General features: G+C 37.9%; 2 protein-coding genes across 6 annotated transcripts; both read left to right on the top strand.

Annotated features, from left to right (window-relative positions):
- The first annotated feature begins 7611 nt into the window (after positions 1–7611).
- Positions 7612–16807, top strand: LOC115726044 (cullin-1-like). 4 transcript variants are annotated; one of them, XM_048280131.1, is made up of 21 exons: positions 7612–7744; positions 7836–8045; positions 8288–8468; positions 8588–8687; positions 9537–9722; positions 10405–10452; positions 10535–10762; positions 10852–10929; positions 12472–12561; positions 12653–12730; positions 12810–12869; positions 14150–14179; positions 14252–14338; positions 14439–14588; positions 14664–14719; positions 14848–14968; positions 15044–15205; positions 15297–15440; positions 15534–15752; positions 15853–16020; positions 16518–16807. In XM_048280131.1, the coding sequence occupies exons 3-21, from the start codon at positions 8338–8340 to the stop codon at positions 16617–16619; spliced, it is 2238 nt and encodes a 745-aa protein (XP_048136088.1). In that variant the 5' UTR covers positions 7612–7744; positions 7836–8045; positions 8288–8337; the 3' UTR covers positions 16620–16807. The 4 variants fall into 4 exon arrangements, with proteins under 4 accessions (XP_048136088.1, XP_048136090.1, XP_048136089.1 ...); XM_048280133.1 differs by lacking the exon at positions 7612–7744 and having other exon boundaries at positions 7791–8045; positions 14673–14719; XM_030655756.2 differs by lacking the exon at positions 7612–7744 and having other exon boundaries at positions 7793–8045.
- A 3263-nt stretch (positions 16808–20070) lies between these two features.
- On the top strand, positions 20071–25699 carry LOC115726046 (ubiquitin-like modifier-activating enzyme atg7). Of its 2 annotated transcripts, XM_030655760.2 has the most exons (15): positions 20071–20295; positions 21026–21307; positions 21760–21980; positions 22299–22490; positions 22572–22626; positions 22720–22814; positions 22899–23088; positions 23187–23292; positions 23370–23514; positions 23593–23751; positions 23869–24057; positions 24267–24467; positions 24554–24669; positions 24757–24916; positions 25445–25699. In XM_030655760.2, the coding sequence occupies exons 2-15, from the start codon at positions 21169–21171 to the stop codon at positions 25610–25612; spliced, it is 2136 nt and encodes a 711-aa protein (XP_030511620.1). In that variant the 5' UTR covers positions 20071–20295; positions 21026–21168; the 3' UTR covers positions 25613–25699. The 2 variants fall into 2 exon arrangements, with proteins under 2 accessions (XP_030511620.1, XP_048136091.1); XM_048280134.1 differs by lacking the exon at positions 20071–20295 and having other exon boundaries at positions 20982–21307.

Genomic DNA, 25699 nt, shown 5'->3' on the forward strand with positions numbered 1-25699 from the left:
TACGTCTATGCAAATAGGCACTCTGCGAATCTACTAGTCTTCGAGAAAAGTAGGAATATAACTGATGATCTTCTCCAAGATCGGAGCAAAAAGAAATCGAGAACACTCAAGAATACCGTCATTGCCATTCTTTCTCTTTTTCTTTTTCTCTCTATTCCTTACTTTGTGCTTCTTTACTCTTTTTTTTTTCTCTTATGACGGCTACTACCTTTACATTGCTAATATAAGAGGTATAATTTTTAACCTAGAAGCAGAAAAGGACAAAAGACAAAAAAGCCCTTAATAAAATATTTTGGCTTCACACGCAAAGGTGACTTGCTTCTTGTGCTTAGTCAAAATCTGATAGAAACAGCCTTTATCTATGCGAGTTTGGGGTCACATGTAACTTCACGTGGAGGTAACTTGTTGGGAAGGTTCCTGAGCAACTTCTTGTGGAGTATGAAACAAAGTGCAGATTCGATTCTAAAAAATAATCATTCAACTTCTTTGGGAGGTTAGAGATCAACTTCCGGAGGAAGCTAAAAATTGGTTTCAGCAAGAGGTTATCTAGAGCAGAGTTAGGGTAAGTGAGTATGCCTATACGGAGATCGCGGTGAGAGATTTCGAGAAACTTCAGATGAATGAGCTTCGTATGTTTCGGTAGAGAAGATGATCCGCGATTTCCCTTAAAAATGAGGGACTTCTCTAGAAATGAATCGTATTTACACCAAAAAATGGCCAACTTTCGGTAACGATAAAACGGCATGATCATCAACAACTACGTGACTTGATTATCGATGAAAGGCGAAGAATGATTGACAAGTATCCTGATTCAGAAATAAAGCTGGAATATGGCCAATAACCGTGAAATTGGCTGAGTGTTGGACACAGGAAAGGAAAAGGCATGGACTGAAGATGTCAAATGAAGGCATTGATGGGAAGCAGCGTTTAAATGTTTCAGTTGTAACTGCATGTGGATAAGGTTCATACGAGGTCTAGAAAGGAAATGCTTCACAATACTGTCGGGGACGATACAATCTCAACCGTAGATCTATACATCATCAACGTGTGTTTTGCATAAAGCACTCATTGATTGGGAGATCGTGCGATCAGAAATAACTGACAATCAAACTATCGGACTAGTAACTTCCGGTCTACAATATCGAAAATGCTATTGTAAAACTTTCATTTGACACATACTTTTCTACCCAAAAAGGAAAACCCGACCATCCCCGAGTTACCCTTATATGAAGTAAGAAAGGTAACATGACCGCATCACAATCACGAGGGTGATCTACCGACCAGAGCATCCCACATTAGAGCTGGCAAAAAGTGTAGAAGGATCGGAGGATTATCAATTAGAACGAATAGTTAAACAGAGAAATCGGATCTACATCCCATCATTTCATTGCTTTACTATTGTCGGGAAGGTCACTCATGATGCTGATGGCTTTTTGTTAATCAAGAGTCCAAGTTTACCAAGAAGAGAAGATTGCGCCGGGTGGCATTTACCTATGTGAATAGAGTAAAATCTTGTAAGATCAGTCAATTGTACTAAAAATTAAAACTCCTGGATGAAAACGTAGTTTAATATTTAAATAAATAGCACGTGTCTAAGACTTACCCTATGAACAAGATAGTTCACAGAATCAAGGAAAATTATCACAAAAAAAAAAAAATTATGAACCCATTGCACTTGTGCCAATTCAATGTTAAAAAATTTCAGACCAAAAAAAAAATTCCTCAAAATGTCTGTCAATTGAGTCCCAAATTTTTTGATGGTTTGCCATTCATCCGATCAATTTTGGTCGGAAAATTGTTAACATGGACGCCGACCATTCTATAAGGCACAACCGATGTTGATGCGAACAATTTTGACAATTTTTTAAAATCTTTTTAGATTTTTTTTTATTTTTTGTGTTTTCTTTTTTTTAGAACTCGGGCCATTGAGGTCACTCGGATGATGGGCTTTTTTTCAAATTGCATGCAAAAATATTTTTATTTACCATTTTAGGGGAGAGAAAATATAATTCTTGTTTTGGGGTCTGCTCGGCGGTCGGAGTGCCGAGTAGCACCCGCTCGGCAATCATGTTGCCGAGCGGGTAGTTGCTCGGCACTATAAATGCCGAGCAAAGCTCTCTGCTCTGCTCGCCGATCCTTGCTCAGCACTTACGGTGTCGAGCAAGGACCTCTCACAGCGTGCAAAAAAGCACGCTGCAGAGAGGATGTGTGGCTCCCCTACCCGCTCGGCATTTAGGCTGCCGAGCGGGTAGGGGCCCCCGCCCTTGCCAATCGATTATGGTCATTTACTAATTTTTGAGATTTTTTATAATTTTTTTGAAAGACAAATTGCCAGAAGGGCAAAACCGTCATTTTCTAAAAGTCCTCGGCCAAAATACCCCCAATCTTCCATGGCCGATTGATTATGGTCATTTACTAATTTTTGAGATTTTTTATAATTTTTTTAAAAGACAATTTGCCGGAAGGGCAAAATCGTCATTTTCAAAAGTCGTCGGCCAAAATACCCCCAATCGTCCATGCCAGTTGATTATGGTCATTTACTAATTTTTGAGATTTTTTATAATTTTTTTAAAAGACAATTTGCCGGAAGGGCAAAATCGTCATTTTCAAAAGTCGTCGGTCAAAATACCATAAATCGTCTATAGCCAGTTGATTGTGGCCATTTACTAATTTTTAAGATTTTTTACAATTTTTTTGGAAGACAATTTGCCACAAGGGCAAAATCGTCATTTTCTAAAAGTCATCGGCCAAAATACCCCGCATCATCTATGGCCAGTTGATTGTGGCCATTTATTAATTTTTGAGATTTTTTACAATTTTTTTGCAGACAATTTTCCGGAATGGTAAAACTGTTATTTTCTAAAAGTCGTTGGTCAAAATACCATGAATCGTGCATGACATGTTCATTATGGCCATTTTTGACATTTTTTACAATTTTTTTCGAAGACAATTTGCCATAAGGGAAAAATCGTCATTTTCAAAAGTCGTCGGCGAAAATACCCTGAATTGTCTATGGCTAGTTGATTGTTGCCATTTACTAATTTTTCTGAACTTTTATAATTTTTTTAGAAGATAATTTCCTACGAGGACGAAATCGTCGGGCCGAGATCGGGGCCGGGGGTGGGGAGGGGCGGCAGGGGAAGGGAGCGGGGGTGGCAGGGGAAGGGGGGAAAGGGGGGGTGGCGGGGCTGGTGCCGGGGGGGCCGCTCGGCGTTATGACTGCCGAGCGGACCCCAAAACGGCAATTATGTTTTCTCTCCCCTAAAATGGTAAATAAAATTTTTTTTGTATGCAATTTGAAAAAAAGCCCCCGGATGATCGTCACTAGCCACAAGAGAGGTTTGGGTGGGGGCCTTTGCTCCCCACTGGCCATGGGCAATTGCGTCACGACCCTTGTTTGCCACGAGCGGTTTTTCCTCTCTCAATGTAATATACCATCTAGCTTATAAATAGAGGCTTTTGTAAACTTGTTGAGGCAATGAAAAGTGAGTTAACATTTGCTTCCGCTTCTCTCTTACCTTCTTCTCTCATATTATATTTTCAAGTTCACTTTGTATTTCTGAGTTGATTCCAAAGATCACCGTTTACTTTTACAATAAATTTAACATTATCGTGTGGGTGATTTATAGCTCACCACGTTGTACATCCTTTTACGAGAAAAATTAATCTCCTTCTAACGAAGTCTTTTCCAATCACGGAACAAACGGAATTCAAGGATCTGTTTATTTCAAGGGAAACTATTTTCAGGAAATTATTTTCCGTCTTTTCGAAATTTGGATGATGAAAAACTAATCAACCTACGTAAAACATTTTTCTCGAACTGAAACAACAAATTTAGATTGGGGAAAATGACTTCTCCTAACAAGAAGGAAATTACTTTTTCTAAACTAAAGAACAAATGAAAACTAACTATTTCACGAAAAATTTATTCGTTTGTCATAAAATTTTCAGTGAAACAAACACACCATAAGTATTGTTTGAGTGTATGTTGATCCTTCTAATTTAAAATTTGAATATTTTGTAATTTCCTTATCATATGCCTTTTCTTTTTATTTGCCATATTATCATATACTTTTGTTTTTAGGATTGATACCACAAAAAATCTCAATTAGTACACTTGTGACAAATGTATCCCAAACTAATTTTTTTAATAAAAAAAATCTCCAAATTGGTACACTTGTGATAAATTTACCCTATGTTAGTTTATGTTTAATTTTATCGTTAAATTCTTGAGTTAAATGACATGTGACAGTTGACGAGTATATCGGTTTGGGTTTTCACTCTATTTGTACAAGTGTACTAGTTTGGAGTTTTTTGTGATATTAACCAAATTTAACGGAAACTAAATGAGGGTAAATTTATTACAAGCGTACCAGTTTTAGGATTTTTGTAATTAAAAAATTAGTTTATGGTAAATTTGTCATAAGTTATTAGCTTGGGATTTTTTGTGGTCAAAAATTTTATTTGTGATGAATTTATCACATGTGTATCGGTTTAGAATTTTTCGTAATATTAACCTTTGTTTTTATTTGTGTTGGATATCATATGCCTTTGTTAGACTCACCACGTTTGTACTTTTTCTCGGAGTTGGTCAGTTTTGAGAGAATAGTAATTTACTCATCACCTTTATTCGTGAATGTAGCATTATTATTATTATTATTAGGTCCATCGTCGTTGTAAAAATTAATTATTGCACATTCATTATCATATGAAAGACATTAAAGTTATTTATTACTAAATATTTTCACGGGTCAATCATCATATGATGAATGTATAAATGCTTTTTCACACTAGGAATGGACCGAATAGAACTCCCTCAGTTGCATATTGAAACAAGTTTTAGATGTTACACGTGACAAAATTTCAAAATTTACGAGCCTTAAATTGACAAGAAGGGAATTCGTAAAAACAAAAGTCATTCCCAAAGCCCAAACTATATTACATTTAGCAAGTAAAATAGAAAAGAAAAACCGACCAATGCAAAGCAATGGATTCTCCGCCATCGAACTCCGGATCCTGTACGATCTTTAAAGGGAAAAAACCACCAAAAATCCTGAACTATGTCAACTGTGACACATTTACCCCAAACTTTTTTTTGTGACATCAAAAACCCCAAACTTTTACTCATGTGACACATTTACCCTAAACTTTTTCTTATGACATCGAAAACCCTAAACTTATACCCGTGTGACATATTTACCTCAAAATATTTTTTTGTGACATCAAAAATCTTAAACTTATATCAATGTGACACATTTACCTCAAAATTTGGGATAAATGTGTCACATGCCTATAAGTTTGGAGTTTTTAGTGTCACAATAAAAGTTTGAGGTAAATGTGTCACACGAGCACCATTTTGGAGTAAATGTGTCACATGCATACAAGTTTAGGATTTTTGTGTCACAAAGAAAAGTTTGGGGTAAATATGTCACAACGAGCATAGTTTAGGGTTTTTGGTGGCTTTTTTCCATCTTTAAAAGCACTTTCGTCTCTTATACAGTTTCAAGACTTACATAGCGATACACTTTTTGGATGGGACATTTCCCCCAATTCCTGTACACATCTTTTTTAGCGAACTGATGAAAATATCCTCAAAAAAGGATTTTAGTTTAATGCTAATTGATCAAATTAGCCTTAAACTTTATTAATCATGTATATGATTTACTAACACATTATTAAGGAAAACTAATAATCTTTGGGTTGCCGTTTTCACATCTCTATTTAATTCATAACCTTAATTTTTTGACTAATATCATGAAAAATCTCGAACCGATACACATGTGGTAAATTTAACAAATTAATATTTTGACTACAAAAAACTCTAAACTGGTACACCTGGGATATAGCTTTTGTTAAATTTTTCATTAAATTGCTAAGTTGGATGACACGTGGCTATTGATAGGTGTACCGATTTGGGATTTTTTACCACTAGTTTGAGATTTTCGTGGTATTAACCCAATTTAATAAAATTAATTTAGGGTAAATTATCACATGTCTACCAGTGTATTGTTTTTTGTGGTTAAAAAATTAGTTTGTGGTAAATTTATTATAAGTATATCAGTTTTGGTGATATTTTGTGGTATTAATCATTAATTTTTTACTCCCAGTTGAATCTAGGCTGAAGAGAACCACTTACTTTTTCCTCCAAAATAACAAAAACAAAACCCGAGAGTGTATTTAGCTAGAGACTCAATTGATGATTCGATTTTTATTATCAATCTTTAAAAGAAAAGGAAAGAGAATGATCAAAACTAATTTTTTTTATTGTATTTTTCGATCACAAAGAAAGTTACCGATATCGTTGGGGAACCATGTCAATAAAAAAAAATATTAGTACACCTATGTAAATTTATCCTAAACTATTTTTTTAATCACAAAAAATTTCAAACTCGTACACCTTTGATAAATTTACCCAAAACTATTTTTTACCATAATAAACCCTAAATTGTTACACACGTGATAAATTTATACTAAATAATTTTTTTTTACCATCAAAAATCCCAAACTGGTATACCTATGAGTAATTTATCTCAAACTAAATTTTTTGACAACAAAAATTTCAAACCGGTACACATGTGATAAATTTACCCTTCATTTGTTTCCGTTAAATGGGGTTAATATCACGAAAAAGCACCAATCAATACATCCGTGACGAATAGAGGGTAAAAATCCCAAATAGATACACCCATCAATTGCCACAGCCCTCGACCAAAAAATAAGTTTTTCACGTGTCATCCAACTCAACAATTTAATGGTAAAATTTAATGAAAAACTAACATAGGATAAATTTGTCACAAGTGTACCGGTTTGGGGTAAATTTGTTACAAGTGTACCGATTTGAGGTTTTTGGTGATCAAAAAAATAATTTGAGATAAATTTGTCACATGTGTCTTGATTTGGATTTTTTGTGGTAAAAAAAATAGTTTTATATAAGTATACCAGTTTAGGGTTTTTCATGATATTAACCCTTTAAATTATTATTATAATATCATTTCTGTCGACTCCACAAAAGAGAAGTGTATCCAACCAAAAAGCATGTTGAAATAGCCTCAGAAAATTAAGTAACAGTTGAGTTCCGTATTTTTGAAGAAAAATGAGTGACTTCAATAACATTTGAAAAAAAGATCTCTTATACCATTTAAAATATGAATGAACAAAAAATATTTTCATTATTGATGTAAATGTTTAGACACAAATTATTGCTGGTTATGAAAATATTTTTCGTATTTTTCAAATCACTCATTTTTTTCACGATACAAATGGAGCATTTAAATAATTTATGGACACAATAATTGGCATTGTCACAACCATATTCATTCGAAAAAACACATTGTTCGCCTTGCCCCGATATTGAACACGGAGTAAGCAATAACAAAATTTTACTACCAAGTATGCAAATTCTCCGTAAATCTCCTAATTTATGTAGATCTCGCCCCTCGTGCTTTTTTTTCCTCAATTTAGACATGCTCATGCTCTCCCTAAAGTACCGAAAAATGTTATTTTCTAGATTTGATCATGATCTCGCCGATTTTCTTTTGCAAGTCTCATTGAGGACGAGATGATCGGCAATACCCGATGTGCGAGAAATTAGTCGATGAGCATGATATATAGATGCTGAATTCGAATTGGATCATTGGAAATGATGGGATTCCCGCGAGATTCACAAGAGACCTCACATTTTTACCGATTCGAGTTCAATATTTTGGGCATGGACGACACCTAAGGTAATAAAGTCTCGTATCGGGTATCCTATTAAATTGTTATTGGTCTCGTTCCCGGGGGCCTTTGCCCGTTACATTCTACATAATGCAATTTCGAGTCAACATTCCGAGGAGCGCCTTCGTCAGCCTGCCCTGCTCCCCAAAAGCAAGAACCGCAGGGACCCTCCGTTCTGCTTCGTCCCCGGAATCAGCGCCGGTCGGCGGAGAAACTTTTCCGGCCCAAAACCGACCTGGGAGAGTCACTGCCCCACGAGGGAACCCCGTCTTTCTCCGCGGGTCGCCGATCAAGCTGAGCGATTCACACTGCTCTTCTTCTTCTTCTCTGTAAGTTCGAATTCCCTGACTCGCCTCCGTCTATGCCGTCCCAAAGAATTGTCTTCGCGTGTCTCTTAGGGAGTTTCTGCCGACTTGCCCAGACGGGCAGTAATTGAGTTTCTCTTTGACCCAGTTCACGCCATAGTGTTATTGCTCGCTCTCTGGGCAAATTGCTGAGGTCTTTGTTCCAAGAAACAAGAAATGCCGCACGGGCAAACTGTTGATTGATGTCGGGTGGTTTCTTTGATCAGCTTGTCGGAGGTGTGTGTGCTGGTCGTGGGGTTGTAACGTTCCTGCGACTATGAATACTCCTCCTATGGACCTCGAGGTGGGGTGGGGGCATGTGGAGCAGGGGCTAGTGAAGCTGAAGAACATTATTGAGGGGCGCGACGACACGCCGATGAACGCAGACGATTTCATGATGACTTACGCGTAATTACTCAGCCTTTCTTGCCCCTCAATTAGCTGTGCATTAGTGTCTTTGTTCAATGTCGGCTGATGGGATTCTTCTCTTTTTTCCTGTGTTTTCTTTAACGGAATTGAAACTGCAGGAGTGTTTACAACATGTGCACTCAAAAGCCGCCCCATGATTATTCTCAGGTGCTCTATGACAGATTCAGGGAGGAGATTGAAAAGTATCTGGACCAGGCGGTGAGAATCCCGCAATTTTTTCTTGCCGTTTTGTCTATGAAGATGATCTTCGTTTGTGCTGTATCCATACGTTATAAAGAGATATTCAATCAAATGACAAGGATCGTGATACTTGAGTGGTACAAACTTCTGATTATTTGCCCAATAAATTTAAATGTTGGCTTTCATTATTAATGGTGGTGGTAACTCTTGAGCAAGCAAGCACATTTGGGGATTCTGAACCTGCGATGATAAGACTTTCTGTATTTGCAGCAAATTTGATATTCAGTACGCTGACGATTAATATTCTCTTAGTAGATTCGATGACGATTCAAACAGTTACGTAGCAACTGCTTCCTTTTGTACTCTTTTAGGGTAACAGAAGTCTCAATCTTAGAATTTACTCTCTGTGTCTCTCGTGTGCGCGCACATGCATGCACACCGGGGTGCATATTAGAAAGGAAACGGAGGAAGTAATGCTTTGACATGATCATAGTGTCTTTGTATGGTATACTGGATACGTAAATCGACAGAAACTAACAGGTTCTGGGTATTTACTGCTCATGCATCCCTTGCATTATGCTTTTTTTCCCTCCAACTTAGAGAAAGGGATTCTTCTTGCACCTTGGATCACAGTTTCAATGACATTAGGTCATGCCTGACCAAATTTGTAGTGGCCCTTTTTGGTGGAGTAAGAAGTGTGTTCTTCAAATTGTAATATGATGCTCAATAGTTGATGTGTCGTGCTAATAGTTTAGAGTTTTTTCTTCTGGATCATTAAGAAAATGCAGTTTCAACCTTGTCTTATCCTCTTTTATCTGATTTTACTGTCTTATGACAAAATCTTTGTTGTTCTGTTTTTTGCTGAAGGTGATGCCATCTTTCAGACGTAAACACAATGAGTTTCTGTTGAAGGAGTTTCTGCAAAGATGGGAGAATCATAAAGTGATGGTTAGATGGCTTGCACGAGTTTTTCATTACCTCGACCGCTATTTTATTTCCAGGAGAAGTTTGCCTTCACTCAGGGACATTGGAATTAGTTGCTTCAAAACTAAGGTTAGCCACCTCACTGTAGCACAAATTACCTCTAAGTTGCATGTTCCCATAACCATACCAGTGTAAGAACCAGTTATGGCTCTCATTCCCCGGTTCTACCCGTGAACCGGCTGGTTACATATATAGTATAACAATTTTTTAGTTGCATGTGTAATAAAATATAGATATGGTGGAGGGCGCGCAGCCACATCATCATGTCCCAACTTATAGATCTGACGCTGATATTTTTTTCTCTTTCCAATTTTGCTGCCAAGTTTGTGTCCAATTAAAAATACGAAGAAACAAAGATAATTAAGAGTAGGAAACAAAGCCCCAGCTGAGAGCCTTGCCGCATGAAACCACATCTCTTGGGCTGCCTTTGGTTCCCAACTCAACCAGGTGAAATTTCAAGTTTTTCTCGGCGAGACTGATTTGCTCCAATGGACAGATTGGATTGTGGTTTGCTGCTTCACTCACGTCAAAACAGTCCTGTTTTAACCAGTTTTGACTGACTCTTGTTTGAGGTTATTAACCAGACCAAACCACCCATGAACTTGTTACCGGGCCAATTCGGTCTGCTTTTTTAATCATTGTATGGAATGACAATTCCTAACTTGAGCCTCGCCCTAGGCTAGAATTTTGTTGGAGCCTTCCTTTTTATAATTTTTGTGGTTTGAATCTTTCACATTGTATATCATTTCAGGTCTTCCAAGAATTGAGATTTAGAATTAGAGATGCAATAATTGCACTGGTAAGTATCTTGTTTGACAGTTCACCGATTTAGTTTTCAGATCAAAGTAGATCACTTTTGGTATCTCGTGCTTGTGGAGCAGATTAATCAGGACCGTGATGGCAATCAAGTTGACAAATCCTTGCTGAAGAATGTCTTAGATGTGTATATTGAATGCGGAATTCTAGAAAGGCAAAGGGACTTCTATGAAAAAGACTTTGAAGCATATTTGCTCGAGGAAACTAGGATCTACTATTCTCGTAAGGCATCAAGTTGGATCAGGCAAAACTACAGTCACGTGGAGGATATATGTCACAATTACTGGTCAAAGGTGAGTGGTAGAAATGCATTAGATATGATTGAACTGGGAATATAAATAGTTATCGGCAGTTTCTAATACCTACTTTCTAGTTTTTACAGGCCGAAGAATGCTTGAAAAAGGAGAAAGAAATAATCTCGCAGGTTCTATTATCAAGGAGTGAGCGGAAGTTGATGGAGGTTAGAATATAATTGCACATGGCAGAAGTTAGTTTTTGCTTAGGTTTTCCTATTACTCTCGTGCATTATATTTTCAATTGATCTAATGAACCTTTTGAAAAAGAGCAAAATTAATAGCAAAAGCATGTGAGTTTAGCTGAGATGCTGGGGCCTTAATCATATGCTTTCGATTACTGGCTGAATTGGTTCATATTCACAATGTCTACAATTTTGTACCTTAAATCAATTTAACCTCATAGCTTGATATGCATGTAGCTTAGAGTGAACTTGTTCCGCAGTGAACTTCACAATGGAGAAAAATGTTTTACAATAATCAATTTCAGGGAACATGACTAGTTTTTCATTGTTTAGTTTTGTTTTTGAAAGTGAGACGGAAACTTTTTTTCAGTGCTTGATTGCTTTCAAGAGTGATTCCCTCCGTTATAATAATATTGAGTTCCTCAAATGACATATCTATGTCACAAAGATATTAAAATGCTTGTCTATAGTATGAAATTATGGTGTACTAATTACCAAAATGAAGAAACAACACCAGAAAAAAGAATAAAAGCATGCACAAAAAACAGAAGAAGAATAAAAGAAGTTGCAGATAATGAACGAACTTCATCTCTTAGAGGTCATAGTGCTTCATGTGAGAATAGTTCTCCATCTAGATGGAATGAGCGATGAATCAAAGAATGATCCCAGAATAACCATTCAAACTAGAGAAAAGAAGTGTCCTCAAAGAAGTGAAGACAAGAACATCCTAACTCGGAGTTTAACAAACACCTTTCATGCCATCCTTTGACAATATGAGTCACATAACTGAGGGAAAAATCACATGACAGATGAGGATTTAGTCCAGCAGGCCTATGGCATATTGAGCGTTCTTATATGTGAAGACTTAAAGCTGATGTTTGAAATCAATTTGAAGAAGATGAAAGAGGTTCGAGTTGGCAATGAGGTGAATTAAAGCTACAAAAAGTACTCAAGAGGAGTGAAGACCAGGAGGGAGGGAGGGCGTTTGCAATGAGGTGAATTAAAGCTACGAAAAGTACTCAAGGGGGAGAGAGAGAGAGAGATTGCAATGAGGTTAATTAAAGCTACAAAAAGTACTCGAGAGGAGTGAAGACCGGGAGGGGGGAGGGGGCAGGGAAGAGAGTGAGCCTAGATTGAAGCTCTCTGTGAGAGTCCATGGAAGACTGTTATACCTGGGAAACAATTTCCTCTTTTTAAAAGATGGAGGAATCATTTTCCTAAGTATGGGTGTTTTCTTTGACTGTAAAGTCTTTTGTGTTGACGATCTATTGTAGTGAACCAAAACCATGAAAGTCTGGAAAATCATTTCGTGGAACCTTTTACTGCGAAACAAACACAACCATAACAATATAAGTCTTTCCCTTGCTACTTGTCAGTGAAAGGTTTCTTAAATTACTGTGTGCAGGATACATTAGACGTCTTTTTGCTATGATCTCATCAAATGATCTTTCTGTACTTCATGGAGAATCAAAGGTGAGCTCTTCATTTGCCACGCAAACTAAATAATCTTTTTGTACTTTGTAGAGAGTCCAGCATGAGCTCTTCACAGTCTACTCAAAACAGCTACTCGAAATGGAGCTGTCTTACTCACTTGCATTAATTAAAGATAATAAGGTGCTTCCTAGTGTTGGGATATTTGAATAATCTACAAGTTACTTGCAGAACGTGTATGATGTAATAATTTTAACTGTTTAGTTTGTTGTAGATGGAGGATCTTTCGAGGATGTATCATAATCATAAAATAACTCAGTTCTTGGAGCCTGTATCCAATATGTTTAAAGAGGTTTGTATCTTGTCTTATTTTGTAATTGCCTTTACGTGATCATGGTTTGCAATATTGTTATTCCATTTTCTTTCGGCAGCACATTATTGCTGAAGGCACAGCCTTAGTCTCACAGGGTGAAGATGCTGCAAGCAACAAGGTAATGCATTTTGCTAAAGTAGCTCAAAGTACACTGCTGCAGATTCTTTTATTATGTTCGTCTAATGGAAGGTTCTGCCAATCAGAGGACAGAGTTTGTCCAATTTCTTTTTGTCCTGCTCAGTTGAGCTGAAACTGTGTTGCAGGAGAGTCAAGGGGGGAAAAAGGATAACAATTGCCTGCTGGAAAACAAAGATGCTAAATCTGTTTGTCCTAAGTCATGCTACGAATGGTGGTTGTTCTTTTAAACTTCAGTCTTTAACCCATTGAACCATTGAAACAAAGTCTTCAGAAACATGAACTGGCTTTGTCGTCTTCTCGGAGCTTGTGAATTAAATATAGTTTTTCTCTCTGAAGAGCCATTCGTATTCTTCCTTTTGTTTCTTTCATAGATTCTAGTGAAGGAATGGTGATAAATTGAGCATAATGGCTTGAGATGATTCATTTGACCATCCCCATTAACTGGAAAAGCTTTGTGGCTGACGTTGATGCTTCTGTATCTTTTCATTTATTTCTTGTGTGGCATCAGTGGGAACACTGCTTCTAAAATCAGATCTTGTTCCCCTTTCCTTTCCATACTTTTGGCGCTGTTAGGACGGTACCGGGACCTGCCATACTTCTTGGGCTCAATTTTATTGAAAACTGAGTAGTCTTTACAATCGTCCATTGCTTTTTTTCATAAATTCGAAATTCACTGGTCATGGTGGGAATGTGGCCTAAAAGAAACCCTGCAGTCATCAACTTTCTTACTCGTTTCCTAGCTAAGCAATCAGTCAATTATTTCAGACAACCTCGGATATTTTGTCCAAATACAAAATGAAGCTAGTAGATAAGGGACATATTGCAATGGGGACTTCGAAAGAGAAATACAAGTACATTGCAATTCACGAAATCCAAACACACTTTCTGTGAGTTTCTCATGTCTATGTTTGAGGGAGGAGAGGATCTTCAGGATAAATCTATTGACAGCAGACGTCCAGTTTTTTTACCCAAGCTCCTGTCAAAACAAGGTTCTGCTTTATACTGTGAAAGTTCTTCCAAGGCAAGACCATTTGGGAAATTTTTACTCTTGAAAGTGTAGCATGCAGTGTATAGGAGAAAATAAAACGGGAGAAAGGAAATCAACTATCGGGAAGAAGTCCCTCTCTTCAACTTACACATATCATACGTTTTTTCCAATGATATTTATTCGGCATCTGATTTTTGGGCCGAAACTTCTGAACCCAAGTGGAGTGATTTTCCTTTGATTTAAATTTGAACATTTGCTTAATATGCTTACAGGCTTCAAATGAGATTTCAGCGCGGCAGCAGGTAAATATCTGGCCAAAAGCTTTTAACAGGGATATGTTGAGAGTTCAATTACTTTAGCTATGCATCTTTCAGGTTATTGTAGTGCAGATAATCGAGCTTCATCACAAGTATCTGGCATATGTTACCGATTGTTTCTCGAACCACTTTCTGTTTCACAAGGTTTGTTTGGCACTGTGTTGGTTGTTTAGACACGTTCTTAGCACTTCATGTCAAGTATCTCCTGTTATCATTAATTCTATCCATATCGATCCTTTTACAGGCCCTTAATGAAAGTTTCAGGACTTTCTTCAACTGGGGTCCATCTGGTCTTTCAAGTGGGGAAATGCTAGCGATTTACTGCGACAATATCCTGAAGTCAGGTGCAAATGGGAAACTAACTGATGAAGCAGTCGAGAAAGCGCTTGAAAAGGTAGAGAGTCCCGGAATTCTCAAGAATCTTTTTATCGATTGGAAGTGTTATATATCCTTACATAGTATATCTCAGGTTGTACAGCTGGTTGCTTATGTTGGCGACAGAGACTTATTTGCTGAATTCTACAGGTATATCTGACCCTATTGCTTTTTTTTTTTTTTTTTTCTGGCTCCAGTTCAGAATGTATGTCAGTCAATTCAAATCCCTCTTCACTGAAACATCTACATCTTCTAAACTATCTGTTGAGGGTTTGTAGGAGAAAACTTTTTCGGCGGTTACTTGTTGATCAGAGTGTTGATGAAGATCATGAAAAGTGGATCTTGACTAAGTTCAAGCAGCAATATGGGGGATACTTCACTTCAAAGATGGAGACCATGGTCAGAGTGTTTGATGGCTAAACTTTGACTGAGTAATGATATTTTCACTCACTGAGCATCTGATGATTTTGGCAGGTCAAGGATTTGGGATTGACTAGGGATATTAAGACCGAGTTCGATCAGTATCTTTCCAGTAATGAAATTGCAAACCCTGGTGTAGATCTGACAGTGACGGTCCTAACAAGTGGATTCTGGCCGAGTACCAAAACCGTTGATCTCAATCTTCCCTCTGAGATGGTAATTATTGGAACATAGACCCTGCTTGATTTAGTATCACATCAGACACGTGTCCCCAGGATTTTGACCTTTTCAAATTATTTGCTTTCAGGTTAAGTGTGTGGAAGTTTTCACGGATTTCTTTCAAAGGAGGAGGAAAAACAAGAAACTTACATGGATTTACTCATTGGGAAATTGCACTCTTAATGGCAATTTTGAGCCGAAACCTATTGAACTGATCATGTCAACATATCAGGTATAACTAAAGTTCTGCGTCGTGGAAAGCCAGCGTGTTTTGGATGGAATGTCTCTCAGAACCAATGTTTGGTAATTGTGTGCAATTGTCCAGGCTGCTATTCTGCTGCTATTTAATGGATCAGATCAATTTGGGTATGAAGATATCAGGGCACAGTCAAACATGGCAGAGAACGACTTAATGAGAGTGCTGCATTCCCTCTCTTGTGCTAAGTACAAGATTTTAAAGAAGTACCCTAGTACAAAAACAATCTTGGCCACTGATGAGTTTGAGTTCAATGCAATGTTCACTGACAGAATGAGGCGAATCAAGGTCTGCATTTGACTTGTGGGATTAACTTAAATTCATCAAGTGTGCCTTTTTGCATTTCCTTCTCACATCGTTTCATGACTAAATCTTTCCTATGCTGTAGATTTCTCTTCCACCTGCAGAAGAAAGGAGGAAGACAATTGAAGATGTTGACCGAGATAGGCGATTTGCTATTGACGCTTCAATTGTGCGGATAATGAAGATGCGCAAGCTTTTAAGTCATCAGCAGTTAGTTGCAGAGTGCATTGAGCAGCTGTCTCGCCTGTTCAAGGTGCAACTGGTTCTTGTCTTTGTTTCCTTCTTTTTTTGGTTTGTTCTCAGTAGACAGATATGCCTGGAATATTTTTATCATATTCCTAAGTTTTACAAAGCTAATTCAGTCAGATCAGGACTTCAAGATGGTGACCAACGGCCTTAATATAGAAAACAATTTGCAAATCCATGAGATCATTTCGTTTTAGCATTTTCTCTTTTCCGTGGGAGCAGGGGAAATTGCTATTGAAGTATCTATTTTTCGTTCTCTCTTTTCTGCATGTTCTCTCTTTTCTGCATATGCATTTCTTGGGGCCACTTATCGTCAAGATCAGTAAAGTGAGTGATTTTGCAGTTGACAGTTGTTCTTTAATGGGCATGAATGATGAATGCTTCTCTTACACGATGTTTTCGTGAGAAGTGTTGGTGGTTTAAACAGTTGTTTATCATGATAACTAATCATGTTGCTGATAAAAAATCACCCCGTCGTCTAACTTCTTGAATTCGGTTTTGCAGCCGGAAGTGAGAGCAATCAAGAAGCAGATCGAAGGTTTGATCTTCCGAGAATACCTAGAGCGGGACAAGGACAATCCAACCTTCATGAGATACTTGGCATAGCATAAGCTAACTGAAAGGGAGAATTGGTTATACTTGTGAATACTCAGTGTTGGTGCATAGTCAACATGACCGAGGACAATCAGCTTGAAGTCTTGCAATTACTGTTGTTAGCTTCTGATGCGGATGCCGGGAACAGCATATTTTTCATGTTTATACCAACCTTTCCCTTTCTGGTTTGGCGGATCGCGAGTGCTGTTGTGATGGTTTTCCAATAATTCTGTAAAATTTAACAAGCATGTCGATAAAATTTACCTGTCACAATAGTTATAATGCTTAATTGATGATTCCTATGTGTCTATGGCGCAAATTATTAAATGATCAAATTAATCAAAGTCAAAATTAGAGGTGATCGGTTCTTAGTATGGTTCGGCCCACCTAGGAATCGGGAACCGGACCAAAAGGACGGGTTCCCGGTCTTTAGATTGGGAACAGAACCGATCGGTTTGGTTCGGTTCCCGGGTGGTCCAAAGAGAGGCATGGGCGCGACTCATGGGGCAAACATGGAAAGATCGAAGGAGAAGGTATGAGGCTTGAGAGATAAATTATTAGGTTTACATTTAAGAAATAGAATAAATAAATAAATAATTGGTCCGGGTGGTGCGGTTTCCTTTGGAACTGTGAACCGGATTCAAAATTATCGATTTCACTTTTATGGAAAGGGGAGCTGGACCAGCGCCTCCGGCAATCTGTCGATTCTTTTCGGTCCGGGAAGTTCCTGATTCGGTTAATTCTTTTTGCTCATTCCCAATCAAAAGCCAGAAGATTTTGTGATCGTTGGAATACCTAGGAGTTCCGCATGAGAGGGGTCACCGACTTGTTGGAATAAACATGAATGCCCCTTATGAAGATTCGGCCCGTGCAAAATGGGCCGGGAGTTACATACGATATGGGAGCAAAATGCCCAAGTAGTCTGACCAAAAAAAAAATAAAAATGCACAAGTAGATGCTTGATTCGTGGGTAAATGAGGCCCGTATATAATATAACCGTTTGTTTCGCGAAAAATAAATCAATTAAAAAATATTTTCCAAAAAAAGAATTTTTATAACTTGAAATAATTAATTAATTTAAAATATTTTTGTTATCAACAACAATTTATGTTGGAACGTTTTCGTGAATGATGAAATATTTTTTGTTTATTCATTTTTTGTAAAATATGAAAATAATTACTTTTAGAAAAATATATTTCATATTATTCATTTTTTCACGAAATAGACGAAGCCTAAGCATCTTATTCGTCACTTTTATGATTCTTTCCAAGTGCTTGAAACTTGTTTCACCAGAGTGTTCATTGTCTAAGTGGCACTTATTTCGATATGTGACACAATAAGACACACTAATACCTCACTTCTAAAAAAAAATAAAAAATTCCAATATGTTGGGCACGTAGTATATTAAATGTATATTATTGTGTTATGTATATATAAAAATATCAGCGACAAGTTTTTTCTTCTTCTTTTAGGGATTCACAATTAGTTTTTTTTTTTTTTTTTGCTGGCTGAATATATTAATTTTGGGATAACTGATTATGGGACTTAAGTATAATAAATGTACATTTTGACCCTTAATTTATTGAAAATGCTTAAAATTGATCTATGTGTGTTGAAATGACTTGTCGAGATGTTGGACTTAAGTATCGCTAGCGTGTCCGAAGTGCTAACCACGTGTCTGAAGTGCTAACCACGTGTCGGTTGCATGTCAAAGAATATCATAGTGTTGGATATGACACGGAGATCCCCGAAAAGTGTCGATAATTCGTAGCCCATCTTTTTTTTTGTTTTTGTGTCAAATCCTAGCCCATCGTTGCCAGGCGCATATGTATGCATAAGTAAAGAGGAAAAAGAGCGTTATAAACATTGTTCTGAGCATGACAGAAAAGATTCGAGGAAAAAAAAAAAAAGGGCATGACAGAAAAGAGAAAAAAATGTATTAATGTAATTTCTTGAGCACGACAGAAAAGAGAAAAACATGATAATTTTAGGGTTAATATCACGAAAAATCTCAAATTAGTACACTTGTGACAAATTTACCCTAAACTATTTTTTTGATCACGAAAAATGCCATCTTGTTATAACCGTGACAAATCTACCACAAACTATTTTTTTACCACAAAAAATCCCAAATCGATATACCTGTGATAAATTTACCCTCCGTTAAATTAGGTTAATACCTTGAAAAATCCCAAATTGATATACTTGTGACAAACTTAAGGTAAAAATCCCAAATTGGTACACTCATGAATTGTCACGTGTCATCCAACTTAGCAATTTGACGATTAGATTTAACGAAAACTAACAGAGGGTAAATTTATTACATGTGTACCAATTTGGGATAAATTTATTTTTTATGGTCAAAAAATAATTTGGGGTAGATTTGTTACAAATGTACCAGTTTGGGATTTTCCGTGGTATTAACTCTTAATTTAATTTACGGGGCTCATCCCGATGTCACTTCTTGAATGTTTTATCTTTTTCGTATTCATAAATTCAACTCTTCCTTTTTCATCATAATATAGGTCATACGAGCTGTTTATTCACATCATAAAACATCGGAGAAGACGAGTTCAAATCCAACTCATAAGGAACTTCTATTCAAAAACAAATTTAAAACATATATGACTCGAACAAATTCGAGTATGAGCTTGGGCATTGAAGAGTTGGACGTGAGAAGTAAAATAAATTGATAATATGACGGTGAAAAAAGAAGTTAAAAAAAGGTATTAGCGACCTCGTCCTTTTAAGTATTTGTGTAATATCCTTTCACTTAATAAGCTTTATTTTGAATAAACTAATCGGTGGTATTAAGTGGATTATAGCGTAGCTTAACTATTCGAACTTCAATTTACTTTAATGTCAAATTAGATGAACCAAAATTCATTTAACTTATATACTAGCTCTTAGTACTCGTATTTGCAAGAGAATGACTAAGCAAGTCAATTTGTAACAACATGGAGATTCATTCTTAATAAAGTTTATTAAGAAAGAAAGTATACATGGTAAACTTGCCAATAAATAAAGAGACAAAAATCGACGTGTAAAAAATAATACTTCTTTATAATATGATTTTGAATTATGGGATTGGACATAAAAAGACAACCACCACATTTTATTTTTTTTTGTCAGAAACCACCACCACCACATTCACCCTTGGATGATTGACATATAAAAAAATTTGCCTGCCTTATGATCGTCAACTATATATATATGTCAATTATTTAACGGGAAGCCTGTAATATTTTAGAACTTTATTAGTATCCCAAGTAATCCTGCTTTGTGTGAAGATGTTTTTCTAATAATGTTTATTTACTTGTTCGAAAGATTTAAAAATTGAATTAAAACTAAAAGGATTTTTCCTAATTCCTAATCAATTTCTTTTACCTATTAATATTTCAATTTAAATTATGTACTTTTTGGAAGCAAACGACTTATATATATTGTGTTCTTGTTTTGAAGTCTGTCCCACATGGTCTCTAAAAGTTATCACAAAACATTGAAGCGGAGTTCCAACTTCCAAGCCTTGTCTTGGCCCCACGCAAGACCCGAACGCTCGAAACCACCACACGACACCACCTCAGACCATCGAGATCGCCGGTCGCCGCCGGCACGTCCCTCCGGCGAACGGAACCAGCTGCCCCCGAGGCCAGCCGAGCAGGACATCGGAAAGATTGGCCCAGCAGAGGTTGATTCTTGTGGTCTTCGTTGTCGACGCAGTGGTTTTACGCTGTGTCCATCTCCCACATGGGTTTTTGCTGATTCAAATCGGAGAAGCTTCATCACCACGCAATCAATTAGTGCTGTTCGTTGTCAAAATCAGTTTTTTATGTTCACCGCATAATGGACTTCCTTGTGTTGGTGCTGCAGATTGCGTGTTCCGTCTGGAATTGGACGCATGTGAATTTAGTGAACCTGCGTCTTGGTCAGAAAGAGACGGTTTTTAGCTTGCTTTCATGGCTGTTTATGTCAGACGTCTTCTGGGTTGGCTTGCAAAGCGTGTTCGGAGTTTCTAAGTGTAGTTGAAAGTTCAGTTTCATTAGGATCTAATCTGCGGAACTTCGTGGAGATTTGTCTTGCGAAGAGAGTTCTAATCATGCCTGAATGTTGCCTTTTTCGTTGAGTTGAGTATCGTGTGTGGAATTGGAAGTTTAAAAGGAGCTATCGTTTGCTTTTGATATTCGTTAAGGTGTGCCTCCGGGCACTTGTTGAATAGCCAATTGAGGAAGCTTTATTTTTCCAAATCCATTGTTCTCATAGTATTCTGTGTCATCAATACCTTGAAAACTGAATTATTCCACGTTACATAATCGTATTTAGTGTTTTGGGCAGTTCGGTGATTCTTTGTTCTTACACGGTTTCTCCACGATCTGGTGTCGGTTTGGCTTGAAATTGTTTTGTCTTGGATTGCATTGCAGGGATGTCTCTATGAACATACCACCGTGCCCACTTGAATCGAGCAAAATCAAATTGAGTTTGACTCAATCGGAGGACAAGATTTGTATCAGTACAATCTACAGTTGTGCTGTCAAGGTTTAGATAAAGAGAGGAAGCACAAAAAATGGCTGATGCTTCAGAGAAGAAGCCCATACTCCAGTTTGCACCGTTTCAGAGTGTCGTAGATGAGGGTTTCTGGCACCGGTTGTCTTCTCTCAAGCTTAACAAATTAGGCATTGACGACTCTCCTGTTCCCATTTCTGGTATTGCATTTTATCTTCCCTATTTTGTTTCTTGGATGTTGATTATGGTATTTCTGGGCAAGTGAACCAAGGAAATACATTCGTTTGATTGTATGGGAGTTGGAATATCTGCTATGAACTTGGCGAAAAAATCATCTCGTATACATTTCTTTGACAAGAAATGGCTTGGCAGGCTTACTTGGTGATGACTTTATTCAAATTTTCGTCTTTACGCTCTTATGAAGCAATTTGTTAAATTCGTATCTTTCCATGATTAGAGTTTCTTATTTTATATTTTGAGCTCAGCTCGGTTCTGAGAACTGTTTTTATTTTGAGTTTGCTTTCCCTCAATTTTAGTTCTTCTATGACATTTTGTCCCCTGTTTCACATATCCTTTGGATTACCTGGAATAGCGTAGAAGGTTTTGCCCACGATCTATTGTGAGATTTGAAGTGTCAACTTTAACATTACAGGTTTCTATGCACCCTGTTCACATGCTCAAGTATCTAATCATCTGACTCTCCTCTCTGAGTCTTTGCCAACGGAAGCAAGTGAGCAAGCAGCATGCACGTCGTCAGTTAGTCTTGGGAATAGGAACAAGTGTTCTGTGCCAGGCACGATTTACAACACAAATACTCTTGAGGGCTACCATGCTCTCGACAAACAGAGCTTGTTAAAGGCTGAAGCCAAAAAGGTATCTCATCATATGGCCCTGAAGCTCCATTATAGTATCTGCTAGTTTCCGCTGCGCCTTGGTCAGATGTCCTAGGCACTTTTGTGACATTTAAAGAAGAAAAAAGTAATAGTCCAATTTGCTGATCAGATCCTGTTTTGTTTTATGCTAGTAGCCTGTATGGACACTGTAGCATGCTAAAACTTGTGCCTGATTCTCTTCTTTTAAGAAATTACTATTTGCAGAATGCAGAATGACTTTGCTTCCTCTATTGCATTAGCAGCAGGAAACGCTTTATTTGATGTCCTTTTTACTAGCTTTTTTTGGTTTTTTTAGTAGATTTGGGACGACATTCATTCGGGAAAAGCTTTGGAGGATAGTGCGGCGCTTTCAAGGTTTCTTATCATCTCATTTGCAGACCTCAAAAAGTGGAACTTTTACTATTGGTTTGCTTTTCCTGCTCTTGTGCTTGAACCTGCAGCAACTTTGGTTGGTATCAAGCCAGCTTCACAGTGGCTTAGCCCAGAGGAGGTGAGTTCTTTTGGCTAGATCAAAGATTCTATTTTTCAGAGAGCTCTTCCTTGATATGAAAATTCTTGTTTCATAATGTAGGCAGAATACTTGTCAGCTGCTTGTCGGGAATGGAGAAATTCAAATTTGACTGCTGGTGCATCTACTCTATTTGCTATGTTCCTGTTGATTGCTACTTGAATGTTCCTTATTATTCTTATGATAAACTAAACCACATAGTCTGCTGCAGATGTGCCATTCTTCTTGGTAAGTATTGCTTCAGATTCATCTGCGACAATTAGACATCTGAAGGACTGGGAAGCCTGCAAAGGCAATGGTCACAAGGTCAGTTCAGTTGAAGTTCTGAAGGAGGGATTGATTATGGTAAATGGATACCTATGTAATGTTTTCTCCACATTCTATATGCAGTTGTTATTTGGTTTTTATGACCCATGCCATCTGCCACACAATCCTGGTTGGCCTCTTCGTAACTACCTTACGCTTATCTTCATCAAATGGAACATCAGAAGGATTCACTTTCTCTGTTATCGGGAGAATCGTGGTTTTGCGGATATGGGATTGTCCCTTGTTGGTGAAGCCCTAATATCAGTTCCAGAAGGTAGATGTGCGGAAGCTTAGTGAAAGCTATATACTGGTTTTAATTAAGGGTTTTTTCTCTAATCATCTGTGTAATACGTGGTGTCCCATTTTTATTAGTTTGGAAGGATCTTAACTCTGTGCCTAATGCTGTCGGGTGGGAGTACAACATGGGTAAAAAAGGATCAAAATGTGTCAACCTTGCCAAAGCAATGGATCCAACGAAGTATGTTGTCTCCATCATCTCTTGTTTAAGTTTGTGCCAACATCTGTGTACTTAGGCTGTGAAAATTTAAATTACAGGTTGGCCATAGCTGCTGCAGATTTGAACTTGAAATTGATGAGATGGCGTGCTTTGCCCTCACTGGACTTAAATGTCTTATCTGCTACTAAGTGTCTTCTTTTGGGGGCCGGTACCCTTGGATGCCAGGTTGCACGCATGCTTATGGTCAGTTCTGGACAAATTAGTTTTCATTTGCCATTGCCACTCTTCATACTTGTCTTGAACAATGGTGATCACTTGTAGGCATGGGGTGTCAGGAAAATTACCCTAGTTGATAGCGGGAAAGTGGCAATGTCAAATCCACTGAGGCAGTCATTATATACACTGAATGACTGCTTGAATGGTGGTGAGTTTAAAGCCATTTCAGCTGTCAAAAATCTCAAGCTGATATTCCCAGCTGTGGTATGTAATATTTACGTCCATTCACATGAATACCCTCTGTGAAGATGCCTCAATGGTTGCTTTTTCATGAACTGGTTATTTTTAGAGTTGAACCTTATTCGCTCTGAATCCTCTCAGGAAGTGGAAGGTGTCGTAATGGCTATACCTATGCCTGGGCATCCTGTTCCAAGCGAACAAGAAGAAAGTGTCCTGAATGATTGCCGACGGCTACATGACTTGATTAATTCTCATGATGTAGTTTTCCTGTTGACTGACACGAGGGAAAGTCGGTGGCTGCCCACACTTTTTTCAGCTGCTTCTAGCAAGGTTCTCTCTCCTTTTTCTTTGTTTTCCATCTTTTTGGTTCATGTTCTGTGCAGACTGGATTTCTGTTTGTGTTAATGTCACCATATCATAATGACTCATGGTGGTGGACATAGTCCTGTTTCTTCAGATTGAATGTTGTAGTCTTCAGTTCAGTTAAATGTTTTAGCGCCTGCTGATGCCCCTGATTCATTTGTTTCTGGTTCCTACAGATCACCATAACTGCTGCTTTAGGATTTGATAGCTTCTTGGTTATGAGGCATGGAGCGGGTCCTTTTAGCACTTCCAACAACTTGAAAACTCAAACTCTGAGTGGTCCACCTGAGAGTATGGACACAGCATCGCTTTCTGATAATAATTGCCTGCAGAGGCTGGGCTGTTACTTCTGCAATGACGTTGTTGCACCAATTGATGTAATGTTCTAAACTATAATGCATTTGATACTTTGGTGCCATTTTCTGTTCGATGCTCAGTTTTTTATACGTTTGTCTTGATGCAGTCAACTGCAAATCGCACTCTTGACCAGCAGTGCACGGTCACACGTCCAGGTTTAGCACCTATTGCTTCAGCTCTTGCGGTCGAACTGTTGGTTGGGATTCTGCATCATCCTCTTGGGTAAATCAGTGGAAACTTTATAGTTGGAGAATCTACTCTCGTTTTTCCATTCCGGGAGATGTTCTTATTTCTACTCTCCTTGAGCAGGATCTATGCCGAAGGTGAGCATGCCAATGCAAAAATAAGTGCGAACTATGAACAACCACTTGGGATTTTGCCACATCAGATTCGAGGTTCCCTGCCGCAGTTTTCTCAGATCACCCTCGTTGGTCACAGCTCGAGAAGCTGTACCGCATGTTCTGAAACCGTAAGGCTTGCAAGCTCCATTTTTTGTGTATCCCGCAAGTTCAAGTACCCTTTTCCATTTCTCCATCTTTGATTGTTATGATTCCTCTGCCTCACATAGGAAACTCGAATATGAATGGCTCACTTGATGTGTTGAGCAAGCATGTACAACCAAAAAGTGAATAGAAAGGAAGGGGCGAGCATGGGCTCAGTGACCGGATCTAGGGCTAGAACCTTCAATTGATCCCGTATAGCTGGTCTGAGAACCTGGAATGTTGTAACTCGAATATGCGTGTGCTGTTGATAGTGTCACTGAATCTATCACAGCAAATACTTTTCGCCTAGATGTTAGGACTAGAAGTGAAATATGATTTAACTGAAACGTTACTGTTGCAGCTGGAAACTAGCTGACACATCAATCTCTTAGCAACTTCCAAGTGAATTTGTGAAGCGATTGCATCATTTACAACTTACTTCTCTGTTTCATCCGTGATGTTCTTTTTTTGATTGTTTCGATCTAGTTTTTCTCATGGTCCAAACATTTGTGCAGGTGGTTTCGGAATATCAGGATAGGGGAATGGAGTTTGTACTTCAGGCGATTAATCATCCGACTTATCTGGAGGACCTCACGGGCCTAACAGATCTTATGAAATCCGCAAGCTCTTTTGATGTGGACTGGGATAAGGATGACGACGATGACGATTTCGTGGAGATGTAGAGGATTCTTTAACCAGAACTATGCTAGATTATTTATTTGGTCCAATTGTACAGGCACAGAAGAAAGAAATGCCATTTGACTTTCTCA

Source organism: Rhodamnia argentea, chromosome 6 (genome assembly GCF_020921035.1).
Source record: "Rhodamnia argentea isolate NSW1041297 chromosome 6, ASM2092103v1, whole genome shotgun sequence".
NCBI classification, from domain to species: Eukaryota; Viridiplantae; Streptophyta; class Magnoliopsida; order Myrtales; family Myrtaceae; genus Rhodamnia; species Rhodamnia argentea.